This window comes from Cygnus olor, chromosome 23 (genome assembly GCF_009769625.2).
Source record: "Cygnus olor isolate bCygOlo1 chromosome 23, bCygOlo1.pri.v2, whole genome shotgun sequence".
Classification (NCBI taxonomy): Eukaryota; Metazoa; Chordata; class Aves; order Anseriformes; family Anatidae; genus Cygnus; species Cygnus olor.
In genome coordinates this window covers 3,182,943-3,207,486 of record NC_049191.1, presented here as the reverse complement: position 1 = coordinate 3,207,486, position 24,544 = coordinate 3,182,943, and the positions used below count along the sequence as shown (strand labels likewise).

At 47.8% G+C, this 24,544-nt stretch overlaps 2 protein-coding genes and 1 long non-coding RNA gene across 3 annotated transcripts; 2 read left to right on the top strand and 1 right to left on the bottom strand.

The window, feature by feature from the left end:
• Nucleotides 1-220: 220 nt before the first annotated feature.
• Nucleotides 221-6,096, bottom strand: CDCA8 (cell division cycle associated 8). The gene is made up of 10 exons (XM_040535046.1): nucleotides 5,913-6,096; nucleotides 4,929-5,057; nucleotides 4,627-4,667; nucleotides 4,087-4,162; nucleotides 3,618-3,754; nucleotides 3,154-3,233; nucleotides 2,720-2,818; nucleotides 2,410-2,536; nucleotides 1,889-1,975; nucleotides 221-1,538 (listed from the first exon to the last, which is right to left on the bottom strand). The coding sequence occupies exons 1-10, from the start codon at nucleotides 5,992-5,994 to the stop codon at nucleotides 1,494-1,496; spliced, it is 903 nt and encodes a 300-aa protein (XP_040390980.1). The 5' UTR covers nucleotides 5,995-6,096; the 3' UTR covers nucleotides 221-1,493.
• A 112-nt stretch (nucleotides 6,097-6,208) lies between these two features.
• On the top strand, nucleotides 6,209-8,256 carry C23H1orf109 (chromosome 23 C1orf109 homolog). The gene is made up of 4 exons (XM_040535047.1): nucleotides 6,209-6,518; nucleotides 6,589-6,768; nucleotides 6,847-6,965; nucleotides 7,336-8,256. The coding sequence occupies exons 1-4, from the start codon at nucleotides 6,247-6,249 to the stop codon at nucleotides 7,374-7,376; spliced, it is 612 nt and encodes a 203-aa protein (XP_040390981.1). The 5' UTR covers nucleotides 6,209-6,246; the 3' UTR covers nucleotides 7,377-8,256.
• A 6,308-nt stretch (nucleotides 8,257-14,564) lies between these two features.
• Nucleotides 14,565-23,870, top strand: LOC121058999. The gene is made up of 2 exons (XR_005814410.1): nucleotides 14,565-15,149; nucleotides 21,827-23,870. It is a non-coding gene; the product is annotated as an uncharacterized LOC121058999 (long non-coding RNA).
• The last annotated feature ends 674 nt before the right edge of the window (nucleotides 23,871-24,544 follow it).

Here is a 24,544-nt window from a genome sequence, read left to right as displayed (position 1 = left end):
GCCAGCTAAGGAAGAAATAGGCCTATTTTTAGAAATAAAGTTCTTAGACAAAGTTAGCAAAGCGAAATTCTTTACCATGAACACCCTTCTTATCTTTGTGTCAACTCCCTCAGCTGAAACAGAGGGAGGATTATCAGGCCATCCCCTGCAGATGCCATTTTACACATCTGACTTTGATTAGTAGAGAACAACACTTCAGGAATTGAAGCTAATGATGCTGTTAAGGAATTACATATTTTTATTTCATAGACAAGATACGTGTCCTCTCCCACAAAGATTCACAATGAAAATGAAACCCTGGGTTTTGAGAGACATCTTTTGCACTATAAGACATCATGCCACCTTGCCATAGATAGCTGGTGCTTCATAGGGAGCTCTGCCCTTCCTAAGCTGTTAAGAAAATAAGACCATTGTTACAGGAAAGCAAATACAAGACCTCTCTCCAGCCTCAGTTCACAAAGCATTAAGCCAGATAAGAGTTCCTGTTACATTTTAATATAAATACATTAAATCTAGCTTCTTGGGGAAGTGTTAAAGGTGAGTTTTCCTAAATTTGGAATGAAGCAAGATTTCTCTATTTCCTATAAGCAATGATGAAAAAATACCATTATTAACGACTGAAGTTATTTTATTCAGTTTAAATAGTATTTGTTGGATTTATCTCTTTGTTAAGAAAATGCAGTGAATCAATTCAATTTAAATGAGTAGACAGGAAAAACAATGTTTGACTAGTCTTAACTTCCTTCTTCCCTGTCTACATTCAATTTCAGGAGAATGTCTTCTCCTAAAGCTTTTGAGAAGTATATAGGAAAAGCAAAGTTCTCTCACATTAGAGACATCACTGAATAACCTTACAGCTACTGGAATCTGATTAGCCAGAAGGCTAGCTGACAGATTTTGTTAAACCTCCAGTGATTTTTATTTCTTTTAAACCAATAAAATGAATACTTCCACTATAAAACCTCAAAACCAAAATGTTTAAAACTCATGGCAGTACCATAAACTATAAGAAACTTTCCATTTAATCCCGGGCACCTGTAACTTGCCTTGAGGCGTCTCAGATACTATACTGAGATAGTCATCACTTTTAAAGCCATCAGCAGAGAAAGGCCATGCCTGGAAGGAAGTGCAACAAATCTGATCTGTTGGTTTCTTTTCCCAGTCAGAAGTGAACTCCAGTCACTTGCATCCACTGCTTGTCTTTTGCAAGATATCACAATAGCCTTTCTACTCAGCTTGCTGGTCTACAAGCCCAAGGTAAGTGTGCCTTGGTCTCCACCTTAGAGTAAACAGGAAATAAAGTATTCAGTTTTTTTTTTTAATTGTTATTAAGTAAAAAAATGCATTGTAATCCCAGCACACATAGGTAAAAAAAGAATTCCTAACTTCCATTCTGTAAGCTAATAGAAGGATGACAGATTAGAAGGACTAACGAGAGTAGTCCTAAATGTAGAGTTCCATATTTACAGAGGGATGCCAACATTCATCACGTTTCATCTATGGGTTTTTGCACCACTGCAAGCTTGTGCGAGACGAACCTAGGAAGACAGAGAAATTCATCAGCAGTCTTAAGAGATACTATTATATCCCACAGACACTTAGAACTTCTGCCTGAAGTGGAAGACACTTTGTTTTTCAAAACATCAATAATAGTTTTCCCAACAACAGCATGGTTTAATCCATTGTTTAGAATAAGCTAGATGTGAAGTAAAGGTATTCCCATCCTTCCCTTCTCAGGTCATGTTTTCTCTTGATCAGTGACATGAGCCAAGATACAAGACAAGGGGGAAAAAAATAAGAAGCTATTACAGGTCAATAGTCCAGTGACTAATGACAGAGACAGTGCTGCATTATAACTTCAGGACTTGATTAAAAGAAGTAGACTTACTGATAGCTTCTTCATAATTCCTTGTGCCTCCGGATTCAGATGAAGAAGATTCTTCTTGGTCAAATCACTTGCTGTTAAACGAATACTCTGTAAAAACACCAAAAACAAACCTTAGGTTTCCTGTTTGGGTAGCTGTAGTAGCTAGAAGACGAAAAAAATAAAGAAATCCATGCACACTAGAAGACCATGTACAGGCAAAGATCTACATCCAGTTTGACCAGAAGCTCACCTCATACCTGCATTTCAGTGTTACCAACACAACTGCCAGCAGAAGCTATTTTTAATTATACATAAATGCACAGCAAAACATCACACTATATTCTGCTTAGGCCAGCTCCCACTTCTGACTGATAGTTTTTAAGGTTCTTTTTAACCTACAACTATTCCCTGATAACCTGTAGTGGCACAAGTAAACAGACAAGAATGGATGACCAAGAGTCAGTAGAAACTGATAAGATGCCCAAGAATTTACAAGCTATCCTTTCAGCACGGATTGGACAGATTAAAGTTCCTGACTTTACCTCCCCTCCTCCGACAGGGACTGTAATGAAGATATCATTGCCGTCAGCGAGGGGGCTGCCATTGGCAGAGATGGTATAAACACGTTCATTTACTGCAGGCGTGCGCAAACCCGGGGTCTTGAAAACTCTGAAACAAAAGTTATAGGCAAATAGTTTTACTGCAATTGCTTAAAACACTGACTAAAAGTCTTATTTCAGGTTCAAAGAGACACTGGGGAATATTCTGCATAAAGATGACTGATACGTAAAGCAAGCAGCAAGGCACTCATCTATATAACAGATTAACAGAGTTATTTAATAGAACACAGACCTGGAATCAAACCTGGGTGTGACAATGGAAGTACCTCCCTGAACACAGAAATCAACAATTCGACCAGTAGCTGGAGTGATAAAGTTATTTTTGCTCGACCTGTTTAAAAGAAAAATAAATAAGTAAAGCCCTACTGCTCAGAAAAGAATCATTTTAACAGAGGTACAAGTGGCATCTTCGCAAAATTTTAGGTGAGATGATCAGAGATTCTTACTAATCCAGGGCAAACCCAAAGCTAGGGATAGCTGGTTGTTACAAGAGAAGAAGTTGACCACTTCCCATCACTGTCACATCATTTGGACTGCCTCCCCACCCTGTCCCCAGCATGGCATGCCTACATCAGCCAGCCTACTAAGCCACATTCCATTACATGTAAAAGACACATTAGCAATCTCCATTTTTGAAATCCTGTAATAAGGGATATCTTTTCTTACCTTTTACTCATGCGTTTCACTCTTGCTGAAGGAGCTCTTCTGCTCCTGGACACTGGTGCTTTTTTAATAGATGCTCTCACCTGAAACACATTACTTCCCAAATCAGTTAACGCCCTCTCATGTGGCAGCTGAGTTCCAAATATGGAACAAATGCTTCCATACAAAACATTTGACTTAATAGGCTCCTTTTTAAAACACAGGAGTCCAAAACAAACCCCATATAAACTTCTGAGACCACCCCCATCCAAGTATTAGTTTTACATTCTCTCCCTTAAGTTCAGCTGCAGAACTTAAGGAGGATACGTGAACTTTTGATCTGACTCAGTCCTGTTCATTTACATATTATTGCCCAGAGCAAAATGAATACATTAAAAAATTACATGCTACTATTGGTAAAGGCATCATCATCTCAGTAAGTAGCTTATATCTTGGGAATAAAGTAACCACAAAGAGTAGCTATTTACCTTTCCCATTCTTGGATTAGTATTTTCAGCTTCTAGCATTGGAACAACTTGGTTATCGTGTTTTGCTTTCTTTGCTACAGGAAGCAAAGGAGACTCTGCTTCTTCTTCAATGGCTTCAATAACCTGTTTAGATTTTTCTACTAGAAGGAGAAAGCATTATCCAAGTTGAGAACACGCAGTAATTTTACATTATTGACTACCACCTAAGGTAAAAATTAAGCTAGTACATGCATTCTTGGCAACAATTTGCTGCTAAAATCTGAATTCCAACGAAAATGGTGGACACAACACTATTTTGAACATTTTGATAGAAGTAAAGCTACTTCAGATAACAAGTATAAAGGTAAAATTACTTCCACATCTTTAAACACATTGAAAGCTTTAAGAACTGAATTATTATTCACAGTATGCTAACCACGACATGCTTTCCTCTTACTGAGCTCATCGCAATGCTTAGAAACAAACTGACCTTTCTTGATGACTTTTAAAGGAGTCTGGATAACTTCTGCTGTTAACTTGTTTATTTCTGTTATCTCCAAGTCTGCCTAAAATTAAAAAGTCAACATACTGTTAGGATTATCAATAGGATAGATCGCTAATAAATAAGAACTGTTAACCAAATCCTTAAGGATGTTATAGCAAAAACACCTTCATATTCTTCTGTTGAGCTCAAATGGGGACCATCCCTATTATTAGGGATGTCACAACGTATTAGATCTTCCTGCTGCTCAACCAGTTTAGAAATGCTTTGGTGTATTGAAGACTGTGTGTTCCTCTAGGTACACAAGACTGAAGTCAAGCAGGCCAGGCAAGGAGCAGTACGAGCAGGCAAATCTTATACTGGATACAGGAAGGATCTCTTACTGATAAGTCTTAAAGCAGCATTTACACAAAGTTCTTAGTGTAACCTGTATTACTGCAACACTCCTACAGATTCAAGAACCCCTTTGTTTCCTACAGGGCTATATGACACCATCAAGCAAGTTTAATATTTATGTTGAATACTTACTGTCGCTGCCGCTTCCAAGACCTTTTTACTCCCACCTTTAGCTAGAAAGAAAACATTTCTTTTTTAAAAGTGATCCACAACAGCTCCTACAATACGCACAGCTATATTTTAACACTGCACTAGAACAAAAAGCAGCACAAAGTGGTTTTCCTAGTAGTGAGCGAGCAGCCTCAGATGGATACCAGCACTCCCAGACACCCCCAGGCTTTCTGCTTGTGCAAGTCCACTCGCCTCGACTTTTTGCTGTCCTTTCAGCACCGTTTAAAGGGAGGAACGCCCCCACCAGCCCAGCACCCCCATACCGAAGTACTCGAGCCAGTTCATCTCGCGGAGCGCCACGGGCAGCCGGAGGATCTCGATGTTGTACAGGTTCTCTGCCTCCTTGACCAGGCGCTGCCCGTTTGTCTGAAGCTGCTCAACCCGGCTCCTCACTGTGGGGACAGGAGCACAGGGTCATGCTCGGCTCCGGGCCCAGGACGCCCCCCCCCCCAAAAACCGGTCCCAGGACCCCCCCCAATCCAAAAAACTGGTCCTGGGACCCCCCCAAAACCGGTCCCAGGGCCACCATTGCCCCCCTTCCCCCAAAACCAGGCTCAACCCCCCCCCCACCAGGCCAGCCCTCTTCTTAACCCCCTCACCCCAAACCGGATCCCACCATCGACACCCCCTCCCCCCCCCAATACCGGGTCCGGCCGCACCCCAAAAATGGACCCAGGCCCCCGCCCCCAAACTGGACCTGGCTGACACCCCCCGCCCAAAACCGGGCCTTGTGCCACCCCCCTCAAAAAAATAAACGGTCCCATTACCACCCCGCCCCCCCCCAAACCGGGCCTGGGGTCGCTCCCTCCCAAAAGCCGGTCCCGGTACTGCCGCCACCCCCTTCCAAGAACTGGGCCCAGGACCCCCCGATCCCCGCCCCTAAAACCAGGCCCGGGGCCACCCTCGCCTCCCTCCCCCCAAAATTAGGCTCGACCGCCCCCCCCCCCAACGAGGCCCTACCACCTTCAACCCCCCCCTCCCCAAAACCGGGTCCCTCCTTCCCCCCCCCCCCAATAACGGGCCGAACCGCCCCCCAAACCAGACCTGGCTGCCACCTACCCCCAAAACCGGGCTTGGCCCCCCCCCCAAAAACAGGCCCGGATACGCTCCCCCCCCAACTCCCTCCCCCCAAAAAAACGGGTCCGGTGCCGCCGCCCCCCCCAAAACGGTCCTGGGGCCGCCCCACTCCCAAAATAAAACCGGTCCCAGACCCCCCCCCCCTCCAAAAAACCGTTCCCGGCCCCCACCCTCGCGGTCGAAGTCCTTGAGGAAGGCCGCCAGCTTCCTGCCGCGGGCCCCCCCGGCCGCCTTCTTGCGCGAGGGCGCCATGGCGGGGCCGCGGGGCCTGGAGGTGCCGCTGACGCCGTGCGGGGCCTGCCCAGCCCCAGGCCCCCGCCCCAGCGCCGCCGCCGCCGCCGCCCGCCCCGCGTTTAAACGCAAGCCCCGCCCACCCGCCGCCCAATCAGAACCCGGCGAGCGCCGCGCGGCCAATCAGAGCCGAGCTCGGCGGCGGCGCCGCCATCCGAGCCTGGCGCCGCTCGGTGACGTCGGCGCGGGGAGCGCTTCCGGGAAGACGCTAAGATGGCGGCGGCGGCGGCGGAGGGCGTGATGGCGGCGGCGCTGCGGGAGTGGGCGGCGGCGGCGGCGCGGCAGGAGGCGGCCCGGAGGGAGGCGCTGGCCTCCTGGGAGCCGCTGCTGGTGTCTCTAGCCGGGCTGGCGGAGCAGCTGCGGGCGGCGCGGAGGCTGGCGTGGGGCTCCTCGCCGCTCGGGGCCTTCGGGGAGCTGCGGGAGCGGCTGTGGAGGAAGCAGCGCGGCGCGGCCGAGGCGCTGCTGGAGCAGCTCGGCCGGCGGCGGTGAGGGGGGGAGGCGCCGGGGCCGGGCTGGGTGCCGGGGTGCGAGGCTCGGCTGAGCTGTGCCCCGCAGGGAGGAGCTCCGAGCCCTGAGGGACGCCGTCGGGGCCGGCGCCGCCGCCGTGCTGCGGCTCTACGAGGAGAGAGCGGCGGAGCTGGGCCTGGCCGAGAGCCTGCGGCGCGGGCCTCGCCGCCCGTCGCTGGCTGATGTGCTGGAAGGGCTGCAGGATGTGGAGCGGTACTACCGGCACCTGTATCCTTACGGTGGGGGGCTCTCTGGGGGGGTGGCAGGTGCTGCTTTATGTGTGTGTTGGCCTTACGGAGCCCGCAGGTACCTGGAGAGCAAGCTGTTCCTGCTGCGCATCAGCTGTGACAGCCCAGAAGACATGGAAGCCCTCCCGCAGGCCTGGAAGAGGATTTTGGAGCGGTACGAGGAAGACACTGTTCAAGGTAGCTCTTCACAGGGCAGACCCGAAGGGTGTTTCTCAGCCCCAGAGGCTGAAGGCCTGCCAACCACCCAGCTCCTGTGTTGGGCTCAGTAGCAGTGGGTGAGCTTGCTTCCTTTGCACTGGCTCTTTGCAATCTGTGCTCAGATCTCATAAATGATTTGGTGGTAAATACTACCTTTGCACCCAAGGATCGTCTGGGAGCGATGTCTTTTCTCCCGTTATAATGGGGGCTTAGTGATCCATTTCACTAGCTCTATGAAGTTGGCTTTATATACATTTTTCTTCATTGTTTCAAGTTAAATTTTTGCAGGTACGGAACGCAAATAAAATGCGTTAAACTAATGGCTTTTTTTTTTTCTTCCCCAACTCAGATGTTCTTCTTAAGGTTTCTCTCTTTTTGGACAACCAGTGACAGCTGCCCTGCTAACCAGGCTCCAGATGGAAAATCCAAGGAGGACTGATGTTGACCAGCTTCTATGAGTGCCTGGTATATTCCGAGATAACCACAAAGAGGAGGATGAGTTGAGGAAGCTTTACTGATGGTGTTTTGGAAGCTGAATGAGTTGGCATTGGTAGGAAATGCTTGGACTGTTCCGTTTTCAAATGGAGATGGACTTAACGTCTGAAGAAGAGGTTGAGCTGATCAAGTCATAGCAATAGAAGGGAGCCAGCACCTTCAACTATGGAAGTCATCCTTTCTTTTTCCTGCTACAGGTGTTTTGTATACAAAAAAAAATGTTGAAACTTACTGACTTGTAAACAAATGGTGATATGCACTGCAAATAAATAAATGTAACATGAGGTCCAGCAGGTTGATACCACATAAAGATTTTTAGGTACCATCCTTAACACTAAATAAAGATGTCAAGTCAGGAATTAGAAACAGTTTGTACATTGTGCTTCTGAGCAATGTGTTTGCTTTCATCCCCCTTGTATATTGAAGAGGAAGGAACAAATTTGGCTTGTACCTTTGTAACTACATTTACACAGATCTAGCATAAACACCTGACTTCTGATATGGGCAGTTTTCGAGTGCGTTACAGTATGCTTCTGAGAAAGACGTGTCTGTACCAGTTAAAATCACTTGCTTGTAACAAATATTGATATGTTTAATTCAGTCTTAAAACTTCACACTCTGTGGCAGCAGCAGCTGCTGTCAGTTAGGGGTCATCTTCTGTTGGCCGTGAAACTGATCCTCTGTAATGTTCACGGGAAATGATGGGATTCGTGTCTGTAACTTACTTGATAAGAGCTGTAACTTGTCAGAGAAGGTCAAATAAATAATTGTGACTGTAGATGTGCTTGAGTACATTTTTCTTTCTCTTTTTTTTTTTTTTTTTTTTTTTGGGAAGGGGGCAAAATAGGTCTCAAACCGCGGGGAATCCATTTGACCACCGGAGGGCACTGCTCCACCTACGGAGAGCTGTGTTCAGAGGGCCTTTGGAGGCTGCTGGCTGTGCAGGACTGGTGCTGCCAGTTCTTCCCCATCAGCTGACAACTGTTTTAGAATGGTACTTAATATGCAGTTTTAATTGCAAAGAAAAGTAACATCACCCTCTTGGCTTTGGTATGGCTTCAGGGTGTCACGGCTGATGAAATCAGCGTTTGTCAAAGGAATGGCATTAAGCAGAGGGAAAGCGAGGCAGGTTCTGCTCTGAGCACGCATACTGGGCTGGTGTTCCAGGCAGCTGCTGCTCATGGGGGCTGGTGGGGTGCTCAGCTGGTTTGCTGGCACGGCTGTAAGCAGCTCCTCTTTGTGCCTGCATGCCCCACGTTGCTTCAGGGCCCTGGAGTGCTGCCGGTGCTGATCCTGCCCTCCAGCCTGCTGCGAGAGTGGCTCTTGTGGCTGGATGAGCGGCTTCTGCTCTTCGCATTCCCTACAGACCTTGTGCAAGAGTGCAGCTTAACTGCTGTGAGTCAATGTGCCACTGTTCTGGAGCTTTTCACTTGGCCATCTCCTTGCTAGGAAAGTGAGAAATGGGCTCCTCCTGCCTCGGTTTAAGATAAAGCAGATGATGCAGTTAAGATACTGGTTTGGCAGATGAGCCAAGAATGCAGTTTATTTAGCAAATGTACAGCAGTCTCGATGCAGCTGCTTCTGCATGTGAAGCATTTCCCATCTTTGAGTAGCTCTGTCTCACTGTGACCTGTCACTGACTCATTTTGCCAGTTTGCTTCTGGTGCAGCAGGTTGCATCACGGTATCAGTTCAGTGTAAGGCATTTATTTTCATGTCCACAGCATGGTGAGCGATTTCATGTAATGTCCCTTTCCAGAACTTTGCTCCCAGCCATAAATTCCTCCCTCAGCTCTAGATATTCACTTTCTACCTTTGGATTATTTAAACTCAGACTCACTTTCCCAGTATTTAGGTTCCAGTCAGTGAAGTACTGTAGGTTAAATTTATTAGCTAGTGCCTGCTGTTAGTGTTCAGCCCATGCATCTTCCTTAGGGACATTACTGACTTCTGATTTTAAGGAAAGGATGAGTGTCTGCTGTGGGATGACAGAGACTGCAGTGGATTTATGTAGATTACCTCCTAGCTGTTTCTGTGACAGCTGACTGCCGGTGTCTGCAGAGGCTGTCAGTCTGAAATGCATCTGACAAACGAGGTTGTATGTTGTGATACAGAAGAGAGCAAAGATGATAACAGTCTCTCCCATCCATCTCCCTGTCTCTTTTCTGATAGTTAAAAACCTGTGGCAGAAGTGAAGATGTATTGCCTGTGTTGGGACTGTGCTGCCAAGCTGTGTGATTTGCTGCCTTGTAGGAGGCATTTTGATGGGAAGAAAGAAACTTCAGTTTTCAAGTCTGTTGACATTCTTTCAGTGCATGCTGGTGCATTTTTCTTCTCGCCTCTGTTTTGCACGTCTCCACCAGGCAGACAGGAGCGGCGGTTCTGCTCATTGCCTGGCTCCACATGTGATTAGTGTGTACTGCTGCAGTCATTGTCACCACCCCTGATAGTTTGTCTTTGGTTTGCTGTCCGAGGGCGCTCTGAGCTTAAGACTGCCATCCATAAACATCTTGAGTTTCTTAATCACACAAGGACGGGCCAAGGTGATCTGTCTCCACAACAAACTCATCCCACATTGCCAGATAACAAAGTAGATGAAAAAAAGTAAAATGAAGGTTACCCAAATCCATAAAATGGTTTGAGGAAAAGGGCTGAAATTCAATAGGAGTTATGTAGATGCTAGTTTGCATTTCTTACTGTCACTTCTGAAGCACAGTGATGTATTCTGAACTTAGCCCCTTTGCCATGATTTGAGCTAAACCCCGTACTGATATATTTCAGTGAAGATAGGATGCAAAAAAAATGTACTGTAAAATGGCAGAGTGTAAAGCCAGAGGGGAGGGCAGGCAGACTAACAGGGAACAGCTGTATAGACTTATGTTCATTACATATGGCATGAAGGGGGTAAAGACAGATGACTGTAGGGTGAATCTTGGGGTATCGTCCTCTTTGGGCCTTGAGGTATCATCATCAAAAACAGTAAATCGTGGTGTTTGTGGATGCAAAATTGTGTTTACATAAGCACACACTATACAGCCCTTCAACACCCCTCTTCTCTGGCAGTCTGTCTTACAGCTGCATAAAGAATAAATGGATTTAAATTTTGGAAGGTCTTCAGAACAGTTCAGTGGTGGCCTCTCTGCTTCTACTGGGAGTCTGGCCCTCTAGTATCTGTCTTTTGGGTTAACAACAGCCCTGTTAAAAGTGCTGAGAGAGCTTTCTGAATTAAAACTAGCCATGACCTGACTCCGACTCTCACTGAAATGGGGTGAAGGAGGTGCTCATTGAAGTTTTGGTGTGATTAATTACAAAGGACTGTTTATGGCTGATAGGCCGTGTCATCGGCTGCGTTTGTCTGCAGTGTTCTGCAAGGGCACAAACGAACCTCTGCATCACAGCTCTCTAATTGGATACAACTGTGAGTTTTGCTCAGTTTCAAGATCTGTACTTTGCAGTTCAGGAAGGCTGCCAAGATCCCCAGTTGTTAACAAGAATGTCATTCCTTGTGTGTGCGAGCCTCCCTTCAGCCTGTATTTGCTGGAGAACCTCTGCAGGTTCAAAGAGTCCCACCGTGACGACAGTCCGGGTGGGTATTTCATATCCAAGTGCTTAACTTCAGAGCACTCGAGTGAGAAGGCCGCTCCTCCTCCTCAGATACTCGGGAGCCTGCCCCACTGAGTTAGCCACCTGCAGACAGGCGGTTTGGATGTCATTTTGCGGTGCTGTCCCAGCCTGCAGCTCCAAGAAGCCAGGACAGACTGAGGTAGGTGCTGCTCTTCCTCCCCCCATCTCTCTTCTTCGTCCTGAAGGTCCCTGGCTCGTTCAGGATTTGTTTCTGTGCCTGAACTTTCTGAAACAGCTGCAATGTGGCCCACCATTAGCAAGTCAGGTCTGCCTGCTCTCATCACTGAAAAATTTCAGTGTTTTAGTGCTAGGACAGCAGCAATGTTCACCTGGCAGACAGAGGGGCTGGAGGAAGCTGTGTGTGGGGACAGAGGCCTGTGCCATGCCTCAGTAAGGCCAGTGGGTAACAGCAATGCCAAGGGCATTGCTAGCTCCGAGACTGACTGATAAAATATACCTAACCGTAAAAATAAATGAGTGCCTTTATTTTTGGAACAGAGCTCTTAAAGTATTCTTGCATGGAGATCTGTCTTTTAGGAATGCAATAAAACAAAGTTAGCAGCTGGAGCTACCTTGCTGAAGTAAAATTTTCAGGAAACACAAAGCTCATGCTTTGATTTTCAGCTTTACCTCCTACTAACGTAGTTTGAAAATAGTTATTCTTAACTTACAGCGAAAGCACAAACTAAAATCAGTTACTAAATTTAAATACCCACAAACATTTATGGAAAGCATCTGACTTCTATCTGGTTAGTTTGTTTTTTCATGTAGGGTGCAAGTTAGCTTCTTATGCAGTGATGTCTCTACACATTTCTGCTTTAGAAATGAGACCAATTATGGGTAATTTTATTTTTGACACATTTATATCACCCCATTCTCCCACTGTGCAATAGAGTACAGTTGTGCTTTCTGACTGTCTTCTCATGATTCTGACCAGCTTGCCACCATACTGACAATAAAAAGCTCTCATTCATCATATCCCTCCCGATCCTCCAAACAGTGGTAACAGTTAGTGCCCATCTCTGGATATTCCAGGTTCCCAACATCTTTGCCCAGGGTTATGCTGGAACCAAATATATGGACTTTTAGCGCCAGGTTCAGAACTCCAGACTTCTAAAAGAAACCCGAAAGCTTTGCTCCAGCATTAACTCATGTGTTTTCAGACAGATTTCAAAACTGAATTTCCATATTTAGAAAAAAGGTAAAGAATTTGGCACCTGAATTTAAGTTTGATTTTACTTGGAGGCAGAAATATGTGATAAAAAGCTTCGTGAGTCATTTAATAAACCAAGCATGAGTTTCACAAGCCCCTGTGGTTTTCATGCTTATTCTTTGTGACTTTCATCTTGGCCTGGAGCAGAACTCCTTTGTGATTTTGCAGGGCCCCAGAGGCTGCTTGAGTGCTTATCCACTCAGAAATAAAACAAACATTCTCCCATCTACATTAATTGAATGTGCAGCTCTCGTTCCTAGCACTCGGCTGTCTACGCTTTAATGTTTCTCTAGTGCTCTTGACTTTATCACAGCATTTGCCCTGTTGAGTTGTTGGTAGGCTCTAAGGGGAGCAAAATCTGCTAATCCTATCGACGTGAGTTGAATGGGAACACATCTGGCTGCAAAGCAGGGATGTGCTTTCCTGCAGCGAGGAAATGCTCAGCTCAGGGAGCATTGTCTGGCCTTGCAAATATGGGCACAAACATTTCTTTGGCCAGTTCTTTGCCACTGTGATTTAGCCCATGTTGCTACATCCTGCCCTTTCTGCTCAGCAGACCCTCAAAGACTGGCTGTTTGGCACTTCACGCTTCAGCGGAGTGCAGACTGTTCTCGTCTCCCTCGCTTTATCTACCAGTCCTGTGTAGGTTTTATTTCAATCCTCCCTTCCTGCTTTTCCCCTCAGCCCTTTCACTCCTCCTCCCTCCTTCTGTGGAAACAAATCTACAGTAGGTGTCTCTTGAACTGGCCTGAACTCCTTGTCCCAAGCACCTTCCTGACTAATCCTTTCCAGATGTCCAGGAACTTTTATGTTTAGCAGTTCTGCTCAAGTTCCTCATTCATTCTCAGACAGAGCAAACATTATATTTCTTAATATTATTTGAAAAATAAGGCCGATCGTGGCCTTCTAGGAAGCAGTTGTCACCTCAAAATACAGCGTTATAAGCACCGTTGCAGCCTCCTGCCCACAAACTGGAGCTCCACAGACATTCACAGATATCATTACAATTTTAATTTTCTGTATCCGACTACACTCCATGGCTTTCTGTGGCGTTTTGAAAGCACTCGGTGCTGGACTTGTACCCAGCCAAGAGACAGGGATGTTAGCTTCCAATTTCCCAGTTGCAGCAGCATGGAGAAATTAGGAGATCTGTCCGATGTTACTGAGACAACAGTGAGCCAACAACGGAAACCAAGTTTCCCTGTCTGTCCTCTCATCTAGTTTCCAGAATAACTTTGGTTTTGGGGAGGTGTCTGTTACTTCACACCGGGGGAGAGGGCCAGTGGCTTCTATTTGCGGTCTTCTGTCTTTGCTGTTGAGTATATCAAGCTGCATGCAACCTCATGGTCGGTGCATAACAGCCACATTCGACGTGGGCCTCAGGGAGGAAAGGACTGTCTGTCATCCCAAGGTCCAGAGGGTTGATGAGATTTGTAAGACTGGAAGTAATGAATAAGTCAGTTTACAATCCTGGAGACTGCCTCTTCAACACAGCCTCTGGCTTGCCTTGAAGTCACGTCCTGCGGTTCTCCATGTGCATCCAATGGCTTTTCATTTCTTTTCCACTGTGTTTTTAATCTGTTTTTCACTCTGCTGCACTCTGTTGTTTTGGGGATATTGGAAAGCTTTAGGCTGTTCAGTGGGACTTGGGAAATTCCTGTCTCTTTCCTTCAAATTTTCTTTGCTTTGGGATTCACCTCGGTGTGTTATGTATCGATTGCAAAATACTGGGGGTAGGAGAGAGGGAGCTTCCATAAATTCAGATTGTTGTTATGAAACAGCTGGTGCCATCGGTGGTCTGGGGCCATGGAATGGGTAAATGTTGGTAGGATGAATCTGCTTTGTTGTGCCCTGCTCCCTGCCACCTCCACAGTCACCACTGCCTTCCCCCTCGACCCGAGCTTACAGAATAGTAAGCAGGTCTTTAGTTTCACAGCAAAGCAAGCCCTGTGAGGCCTGGTTTTCCTCCTTCCCTACCGTACCACAGCTACTTCCTCACTGGGAGCTGATATGGGATGGCTCCCTGTTCCTTTTTTCCTGCAGTCCAGACAGTCTCTAGGCCACCTGGGGAAGGGAGAATGAAGAATATCAAGCCGGTAAGTCTCCTAACCATTCTGCTATGTGAGGAATGAATCCAAGTGCCTTTGCAGACTATTAATCTTTTCCAATCCTAAGAAAGCAAACGATCTCCTCCCGCTCCCATAAATTCAACCTCTCTCTCCTGCTTCCTCCCTCCAGTGTTTGAACTGTTCGCCAAGAGCTTTATTAAAAACTACAAGATGCAGTTTTGTTTCTAACCGAATCCCAAACAACTGCGTTAGGTGGAGAAGAAACATTTGGTGCAGTCATCTTTAGAGCATTTTTGTGTATAGTCCATAGCCACTTGTCAGCCAGAGACCAGATTCAACTTTGCGCTGAGCGTAATAGGACCTCTTCTCTTTTCTCTGGAGGTTAGGAGATGAATTCAAGCTGGTCAAACCTTAGGGCCTCATTTCAGAGGGTACCTGGCAGTGACTGCGGGGAGTAACCGATGTGACCTCCATGGCGCAGTGGAGGGGATGCTATCGGCGTGGTCTGATAATGCCTCATTCCTTCCTGACTCTGTGATCCTGCCTGCTGCTCTGCTCCAAAAGTAATGCTGTTCTCCGCAAAGCGCCGCCAGCTCCAGGAACAAACTGTGCTGTGCAAGGCCCCGACGGTTTTCCTGTTGATCCCCTTTTTTTTCTTGGCTTTCAAGGGGAAGGTTTCTGAAGATGCCGCAAACCCTGCCAGAGTCCTCTTGACATAACCCGGGGCCGTGGCACATCCGCGGGAGGTGCAGAGCAGCAGCAGGTGATTGTCCTCAGCTGCTGATGCCCCAGCTGCTGATGTTTACGGAGAAGACCCCGTTGGGGCTGGAAGACAGCAACCAAGAGCAGCTTGGGACCGGCCGGGGTCCTGTGGCGAGGTGCGTGCCAGGGACCCCACCAGCTGCCGTGCGTCACTGCCATTCCTTGGCACCGCGCGCAGTGTCTCACAGCCTTCTCCGTTTCGTTTCCTAATGTTCCCTCGGTCTGAAATCCATCAGCCAGTGCTGAGGAAAAAAACATTCGAGGAAGAAGCCAAAGCAGAAGTAAGCAAAGCTGTTCCTTTGGCTGGATTCCTCCAGCTCGTTGTGTCCTGCTACTTCGTTTGAGGAAGGGAAAGCTGCTCCTGCTTCGTGCACCTGAACTAGGGGGAGAGGACAGCAATGACCACAGCTTTATTTCTTGCCTTCACTGGCAGAAATTGTGCATCCCTGTTTCAGAAATGAAAGGGTGGCTCCATTCAGTGCAGGAGGAATTGGGATTCTGGAATCAATCCTATGATTTTCACTCTTTTGGGTGTCTGAGAAATAACATTGTTCAGTTCCGTCCTTTATACGTTACCCTTGAAAGTGGTTCGACTGCCTTTCTCTCCTCACCGAGAAACTGAAATGGCTAAGTAATTTAAATAGAGCTGAAAACAAAACAGAAAATCAGAGGCTGGCCCATCAAGACTTGTAAAGGCATCATTGATTTACACACTCTGAAGATAAAAACGGTCTGACTTTCCCTCTGTTGCAGTAAGAGGGTATCCCTGCCATTCAAAAATGGGGCTAATTTGCCATGTATGACCTTTTTTTTTTGCAACAAGTTGTAGTTGGCTCTACGACGTTTCTTGCCTGAGGAACCTTGCAATTTTCACTCATTTCTGGGCGTTGCAAATCAGCCTCTGTTTAGCAGTAAGTTTTGGAGGGCAGGGGAATAGGAGCAGAAGAGTTTCACTGAGAGAAAGGTGCAGAGCTGTGGTGGGTGAAGCTGTGTATCTGCAGGTATGGTGCACAGGGGAGTAAGAACCTGAAAATTCCAGAAATTTCTGCTGGGGACAAGGCTGAGAAAGGGGAAAAAGGTTGAAAGAGGAATCCTGGGTTGTCTGGGCCAGTACGCAGAGCTCTCCTCCCCCAAGAAACCACCATGTTGTTACGCAAAGCAAAGCAGAGATCGCCTGGTGTGGTTTTGCCTGGGATAACTCTGTTTCATGGCATGATTTTGATACCTCTGTACCAAAACACTGGGAAGAGGGTCAGAGCAGGTTGTGCAAGTGGAAAAGAGGAGAAGAGGCTGTGGAGTGGGGAACATGCTCTTGTGGCTTGCACAAGGACTGCTTTTAAACTTAATAAATCTATCCGTGAGTCAAATGTCAGAAGCAAGGGAGGAGGGAAGTAAGGGATGGAAAAGTCCAGATTGTTGTGCACAAAAGAGGAGGAATCTGAAGGAATTCTGGAACCCAAAGAGCTTGCAGCTGATGTGCCTGGAGCAGGAGGCTGGGAGAACATCGAAGACAGAGACCGAGCTGTTCTGCTAATGAGGAACCTGAAACCATCCGAGGCTGCCATGCGTGTTCATCACATCTGCGGCATGCACGACTTCAGGAGGGCAGAGCCCCTCGGAGCAGGGGGTCCTGGTCAGACAGTGCCCCTTCCACACATGCTGTGTACAGCATCGTGGCCGGGGGGGCCCTGCGTCCCCAACCCAAGGCAATGGGGAGCCAACAGCGTGGAAAAAATGCAGAGGCACCAGGGGAATAATCCAGACCAGCTTTTGCTGGACACTGCTCCCCCAACTCTAAAAGGCTTTTTGGTTGAGTTTAATAAGATTAGTCTGTAAGCTCTGGAGATGTCATTTTGCTGGCAGGTTTGCGTTCAGTAGTTTCTTGAGCGCCAGGGAATGCTATTGCTCATTTAATTGGCTTGCCTTGATTTCACTGGATCAGGCTGTTGCTTTGCTTCTCAATTAGCCGCATCTGCACAACAGTAACACGCTGGAGATTAGAAAGCCTGGAGGAGGGTGCAAAGGAGTTCAGCCACTCGGAAGGGAGTTCCCTGCATCCCCCCTCCCGGCACCTTGGGAAGGCTTGGGCTCAGCACCCAACCTGACTTCTGTCTCCATCAGAAACCCTCCTGGGATCCAAGCCCCTCCTTATCGCTGCAGCTCGCAGCAGTGACATTGTACAGCTTGTTCTGTTGCTGGGGAGCGTGTGTTCTCTAAAAGCTCCAGTTTAGGTCTGTGCTGACATTATTGAAGCTACTGGTAATAAAGCATGTCACTACAGGGGCCAGGGCCACATCTGATCCTGTAAAGGGAAAGCAAAAAACAAAAACAAAAACAGAACCCAACACACAAAAAAAACCCAAGCCGACAAAAAAAATGAAACCAAACACACATTGACAAGAGGGCTGGGTTTCCAGGGACGTTGAGCACCCTCCACGGAGTGGCACCTCCCCAGCCCACCGCGTTTGCCATGTGCAAGGGACAAGTGGAGCACAGGAGCAGCAGCTTCCCGGTGCCACATCATCGTGCAAGTGTTGAACACGCCGAGCGCAATGAACTCCAAATAAATGCTGTTGATGCCTCTGCCATCCCGTCAGGGATTAGTACATGCTGGAGCAATTTGCATGGGGATGAAACTTGGAAGAAAGGGCAATGCTGAGGGAATACGGTATTATTTATTATTGCCAGTTGCAAGGGAACAGCAGCAGTCTCCAAGCTTGTATAACTCTGGAACATGACTATTATTAGAACGGAAAGTTAGCAAGCAATTAGCTAATTGCAATTCACATTGTCTGTTGGCAATTATAAGGAGAACAGTTATAAACTCCAACAGATGGAACTCAAATGGGTCTGTCATTTTTTTTTTTTTTTTTTTTTTTTTTTCCATCCTGAAAGGGCATTTGCTATGAACTTATAAACTATAGGTTCCGATCGTGGCTTCGTGAAACAAGCCAGTCCTGTGAGTAACCACGTCGAAGCTTCAAACAACTTTCCCTGCCGAGGAAATGCTAAGCAGCCATCTTCTGGCTCGCAGCAGATCTGCCCAGCGCCCGAGGCTGCTGGTGGGTAGAGCTCGTCCTCGCCGGGGGACCTCAGGACCAGGAGCTGAGGGGTAGAGGGGCTGAGAGCCCTGGGGATCCAGCACGACAGCGTCACCCCCCGCAGATGCGAATCTGTCTACTCTAGCATGCTGCTGAATCTGAGGTCTTGCTAAAGCTAGCCTAAACCCAATCTGGACATCTTCAGGGCTGGAAAATTCAACTAATTGCTCTGTGGTTTCATTCATTTACTCTGCTGTGGTAATATTTGTCTATATAGCCCTGGAAAAAAAGGGGAAGAGAAGCAATCAAGCTAAAATATATATTTCTTCTCATCCGTTTTTTTCTCCAGCAGTAGCACGAATCGGCAGTGACTCCCTGAACCTAATTTCTCAACCTCATGAGGTTATTGGAGGGACCTTCAGTCCCTAGTGAGACTGAGTCAGAAAAGCCCCTGCACAGATTAGCAGGATTAAGTCGAGTTCTGCTTCCCCTTTTAAGCCACAGGAGATACCAGCGAGGCAGTTCTCATGGGACAGAGATTATCTCATTGCTTTTGTTGGAAATATCTGAGTGATGCAGCACCGCAACATGACTGATGGCTGTGAAACAAGAAGCTTGGATTTGAGGGGCGGCTTAGCGCATGCTTTACATTTGTTTAAGCCAAAGAAGGATGTGAATATGCTGACTACCTGTGCCACTTTGTTATCCTCTGGATGAGTTTTGTACTCGATGAGCAATATTTTAACGTGATGCTGTAAATGTCTACTGAAGGGTTGAGAAATTCTGTCATTTACTTATGAAGATTTTTGCTGTTGAAGTGCCAAGATATGAGCTGTATGTGATCAGCATGGTGTGTTTAGGGCTAGCTTACGGGAAAGCAGGGAGAATTTGAGTGTTGGTGTATGCGGTGTGGTAGTCTGGTTATAGGATTATGGTACATGCATGAGTATGGCATGCCGAGTTACTGTTAAAAGTAGTATGAAAGCTGTTTATGCATCACAGATTCCTTTTTAGAGCATGGACAAGAACAGACAGATTTGGCCTTAAAAATAAAGCAGCTCAGAAGGAATTCAGAGGCAAACATTTGGCTAAAGAACTTAAATCCTACCGTTGGACTTGCCGTGGTGTTGCAGAGGGCTTGGCTCCTTATCCCCTCTGAATGTTAGTGATGCCACGGGCTCCAGCAAAGATGAACATCCCTGTTTCAGGTGAAGCTGGTGCTGATGCAGATACAGCTGTGGGATCTGAAACAGATTAAGCCCAGCTATATGAATTTCATAAATAGTAATACAAAACCACTGCACACCTTAGGCTGATATTAAACAGAGGATGAGTTGGTATTCATCTTAGAGTGAATGCATTATAATGAAATGGAAACATCAGGTTTTACTTATACATCCCAGGTTTTCCATAGGAGGCAGTTTATGGAGTGACCATTTATTAAAGACAAATGCTATCATTCGAAACATATCTCATGTAGAGCAGGGGACTGGCTGATTCAGAGGAACAGTAACTAGAGATGGAGCTTTGCGTTTACAAGCCATTGATTTAAGCAGGCTCAGCATGTAGGGGAACGTGTGATGATAGCTGCCGGGTGCCCCAGTGTCCACCTGAGCCCCAGCCCATGCACCTCCCACAGCGAGCACAACCAAGGTGCTGAGTGCCGTGCCCTAGCCCAAAAATGCCTAATGTTAATATATATTTAGCAGCAGGCAGAAAGATAATCCAGTTATCTCGAGTCAGGCCGGTCATATGCTTAAAATAAGTCCTTCTTGGATGGGAGCCATCGGCCTAGCTGGGCTCCAGGGACTGATCAGGCCTGGGGTGCTAAGCTCTGCTCTCCGCACTGGAAATCCTCAGAAATATGAGCTGGCCACTGTGCAGTGTCTTCAGGGCTGCAGGGGATGCTGTCTGAAGAAGGGCAGGGTAAGAGGATGCCAGGGGCTGTGCTGATTGCTGTCGGTGTAGATCTGACCCTGCTGGGGGCTGGGAGAGAGGTCTGGGGAGCAGCCGTGGGCAGAATGGGTTTGGTGGGCACAGCACACTCCTGTGCACCCCTCAGTGTGCATCCAGTCCATGAACAACTGCATCCTCAGGCTTTGCTTGCTTGATCTTGGTGGTTTTGTCATTTGTTAAGAATTTCCAGCTCGTACCTGCCCTATGAACACACTTAAAAAAGGAATGAGTAGTTCGCAGTTATAATGCACTCTGAAGCAATGTGATTTTTTTTTTTCCCTCTTGTCATCAGATGAAAGGAAAATGTGCTGAGCACCCTCCAGCCAGGGTTGGGAAGGTGCTGCTCGTGGTGGGGAGCTGGGGCTGGAGTGACACTGCTGGGGCAGGTCAGCACAGCCTGCTTGTGCCTGGGGGCAGCACTCGGTGCAGCACCCCTTCTGCAGCCCCGAGGCTCTGCGGGGATCTCTGATTCGGGGTCCTTTTCCAAAAAGCCTTGAAAGGGATCTGCCTTCTGGAAGGGAGATCCTCCACATTGTAATCTGTTCTTGCTGAGGCATGCCCATGTCAGCACCCACTAGTCACCGGCCTCCTCTAAAACGGCATGACTTCCCTTTCACTTCATGAGTTAGTGATTTTGAGCTGCAGGGCAAATGTTAAATGTTAGCAACTGCTGTTAAAGTCACATCTGCAGATAATTTCGCTATTCACCTGGAAAGAAACAGTGTTCATTCAATTAATTTGAGAAATATATGTTGCCTTTCTTAAATCTTTCTGGATAGATCCTGGCACCACGACAAGGCGGTGCTGTTTGTTCTTTATTTTTGCAATCAGAAGTCCAGGACAAGGATGTCATTTGTCGGAAGTGGCAGGTAAAATTGCATGCTTTCTAGAAGCAGAAATTCAGTTTGTTGCATGTAGGAAGACTTTCTGGCTCAACGTAGTATGACATTTGCAAGCATTTAATTTGAATAAATTCCATTTTTATGCTCCATCCTGCTTCTAATATATCAGCCAAACCATTCGTAAGGGACACAATCTAAATCCTGCCTGTTTTCCCTTCTGTGTTATCATCAGGGATTGATCACGCTAGCGGTGCTTGTTCCTTTTGCTTTCAAAGCTCCCAGAGGTCGGCAGCTCAGTTCTGGAAGACCTGGGAGAAGCTGCAGATTCCATAAGGATGGAAGGTGGAGATGGAGGTGGAGAGGTTTGGGATCTCTGGCTCTGTCCATCATGCTGTGCACAAGGTGGTGAAGCAAGCTGCTGAATTAGCATGGCTTGTGGCTGCAGAGGAAGATAGTTGGCTTGGAGCAAGTGAAGATGCTGCTATGAGCAAAGATGGAAGAGCAAGGAGAGTCCTGAGCAGGGACTGATTCCTGAAGAAGAGAAGGAAGCTTTTCTCATAGGAAACGAGTGACAAAACGTATAATTCTTGTCAGCCCTGGGGAAGGCAGCTGTGCCAGCTGCAGGGTGCTCCCACGCATCTGTCTCACTTGTAAATCTGGAACATCAGGAGCCAGGGTGCCGAAAGCAAGCTGCTGCCTCGTCTGGGGCACTGCCACAGGCTGCCTGCAAACAGCTCCGACACGAGGAGCCCTGTTGTAGAGCTGCGTGTCTAAAGTAGACATCCCATTGGGATGAGGCTAGAAAAATGATGCTTTTTTTTTTCTTCTTTTTTTTCCAGAGAGAAACAGGTGTCAAACACCTGTGTCTGCAAGCACAGCCAGGGAAAGGCTCCATCAGCTGCCTCCATCAGCCAGCGCTGGAGAAGACAGGAGAGCAGATCCCTCACTGGGGGCGAAGGGAGAGGGGGCCCACTGGTGAAGTTGGGTCCTCATCAGATTTGGTCATTTTTTAGCTGTTATAAAGGGTTTCAAGAGCCTCGTGAGCTCCCCACCCGCATCCTCTGCCCTTTTTCATTACATATTAGATGCCCATCTTATTTTTCTAAGCACCCTCTCTAATTACTTGGAATTTCTGTAACTCCCGTAATTCGGGAAAGAATTCTTAAATTGTACGCAGATGTGAACTGTCCAGTGAACATGTATCAGCATCTGGGATCTCCTGTAAAGATGCAGGAAGAGGCAAGCTTTTGCTGGGCTCAACAGCCATCGCTTGGCCCCCGTTAATGAGAATATCGAGTTCTCTCCTGCAGCACTGCAGGTTACAGGTGACCTGTCGGTGGGAATGTAGGAAAATATCCATCCATACTGAGCCTGTCCCCTGTACAGACGGGAATAAACAAGAGTTCCCCAAGAGGCAAATTTTATCTATCAAGGGATCTCCTTGCTGCTTTATCCTCACAGACTCCACATCTGGCAGGGAGAGCAATGGGGCAAGGGAAATGCATTGCCTGTCTGCCTATATAGCTCAGACAGGCTGGTGACAGCTCGGTGATGTAAATGATGCACATTAAGCCCTAAATAAAGTGTGAGGAACATGCTCGAGATCAGTAAATCCATCCTGACAAAAAGAAGCAGAGGAATGAAATCCCTTTTCCCAAACAGACTGGCAAGTTGGTGGACTAAATGGAACCTCGTCCCACTGAAAAATGGCTCCTGAAGATTGATGGTTGCGGTCTCTCTGCTCTCCCCAGGGGCGACGCATGCGAGCATTTACCAGGCAAGGGAGGCTTTGGGCAAGGCGAGGCTGGGGAGCGGGGTCACATTCCCCTCCTCGAAATGCTCAGGCTTCGTCAAACCAACTTCATCCAAGCTCATTTATGGCTGAGTTCGTCCCGTTTGCAATTGTGTTCCCCCATCAGGCATTAATCACCCACAAGGGGTGGCTGCGGCCAAATGTCCCTGCTGGCTTTCAACAGACTTGGGGGCCTTTCTTCTCCGCATAAGTGGTGGACTTAAGATAAGCCCGGGGTCTCTTAAACACGCCTTCCTCCGAGTAAACAGAGCGGGTGTGATGTGTTACAGGCTGCATTTCCGAGAATCATCCAGCTGAGGAGGAGAAGGGGGCTCTCTTTGTATTTTGCTGGTGATGGAAAGTCACCTGTCTGCAAAGGAGGTCGTCAGGCTGGGAAACCTGCCAGCCAGCTCCTCCGTTGTGACGTCTGGAGGCAATGATCAAAGGCAAAGAGCATCGGATTGGGATGGGCACAGGGAGCAGCCCACGGCATGCACGAGCTGCTCCCCAGGTCTGGCAGCGCGCAGCTCTGAATCTATTCCCGTGGGATGAAGACAGCCCGAGGTTTGATGAAAAACCTGATGCAATGCAGCTTGCACTGTTCATCTCCCAGCAGGTTTCTGTGCCCACTCCCTCTGCTTAACCACCTGCTCCACCAGATTCCTGTTTTGTAGGAAAGATCTTCAAAAAACGATGAGCATCTGGACAAAGCCTGTGGGTAGCTGCTGCCTGGCAGCCTCAGGGAGATTCAGCAGCTGTCCTCCCCTGGGTGAAGGCAAGCACTGGCAATGCGAGGCTGAGCATCACACCCAAATCCACCCATCTTCCATCCACTGAAAGCCATCAGATGCTCCAAGCTGCTCTGGTACCAAAGGGAAAGGCTGAAGACCATCTGGATGAGAAATCAATAGTTCTGCCAAGGCAGAAATACCTGCAGGCGAGGCAGGGTGCTGGTGGAGCTTCATGTGCCCTCGCTGCCAGCCTCAGTGCTGCCACGAGGGGCTGGAGGCTGCGACAAGCAGGGCGCTGGGTGACCAGAAGGGAACGGTCCTTTCTGGACTTGATTAAAACCTGAGAGTTTTTACCCAGTTTGTTGGATGTTCTTCATTGCCCTTGCATTTGAACGGGAGCCAAAAAGGTGGGATCCAGATTGCAGGCATTGTCCTGGCGCATCTCGCTGGGCAAGGGCTGCTCTTCTCGGTCTCTGTGGGCTGCAGCGAGGTCAGCTGGCACTCCGCAGCCCTCGAGACCCAGGACCCCTCCAGGCTGTGCTGTTTTGGTGCGGCGGGTCAGCAGTTATCATCCCATGACATGGGGCCACGCTGCCAGCTCAAGATGCAGGCTCGGTGTAGGAGGCTGCCAAGACACCTCACCAGATGCATATTGTCTCTTTGTTCCTCTGAAAACCACAAAAAAGTTTCTCCCTTCACAGTTCAGTGATGCCCAGACAAAGATGACGTGAAATCTGTGGGAAGACTTATTTTATTGCAATATAGGAATTCACAGAACCAGATGTTTAAACTTAGCCATTGCTCCTCCATACAAGCACCACTGCCCATGCTCAATGGAACTGTTTGCAAGATAATTTACAAGCTTTAAACATGTCCACTGCTGCTTGGGTCTCCAAAAGCTGCTCCGAGGCAGGGCAGATGCCACAGCGAGTCCCCCGCATTCCCCAGGGCCGCAGAACCCGGCGGAGACGTGGTGGCGGTGCTGGGGATGGGCAGCACAGTCCCCCCGTGACCCCAGCCACGTCTCGCAGCAG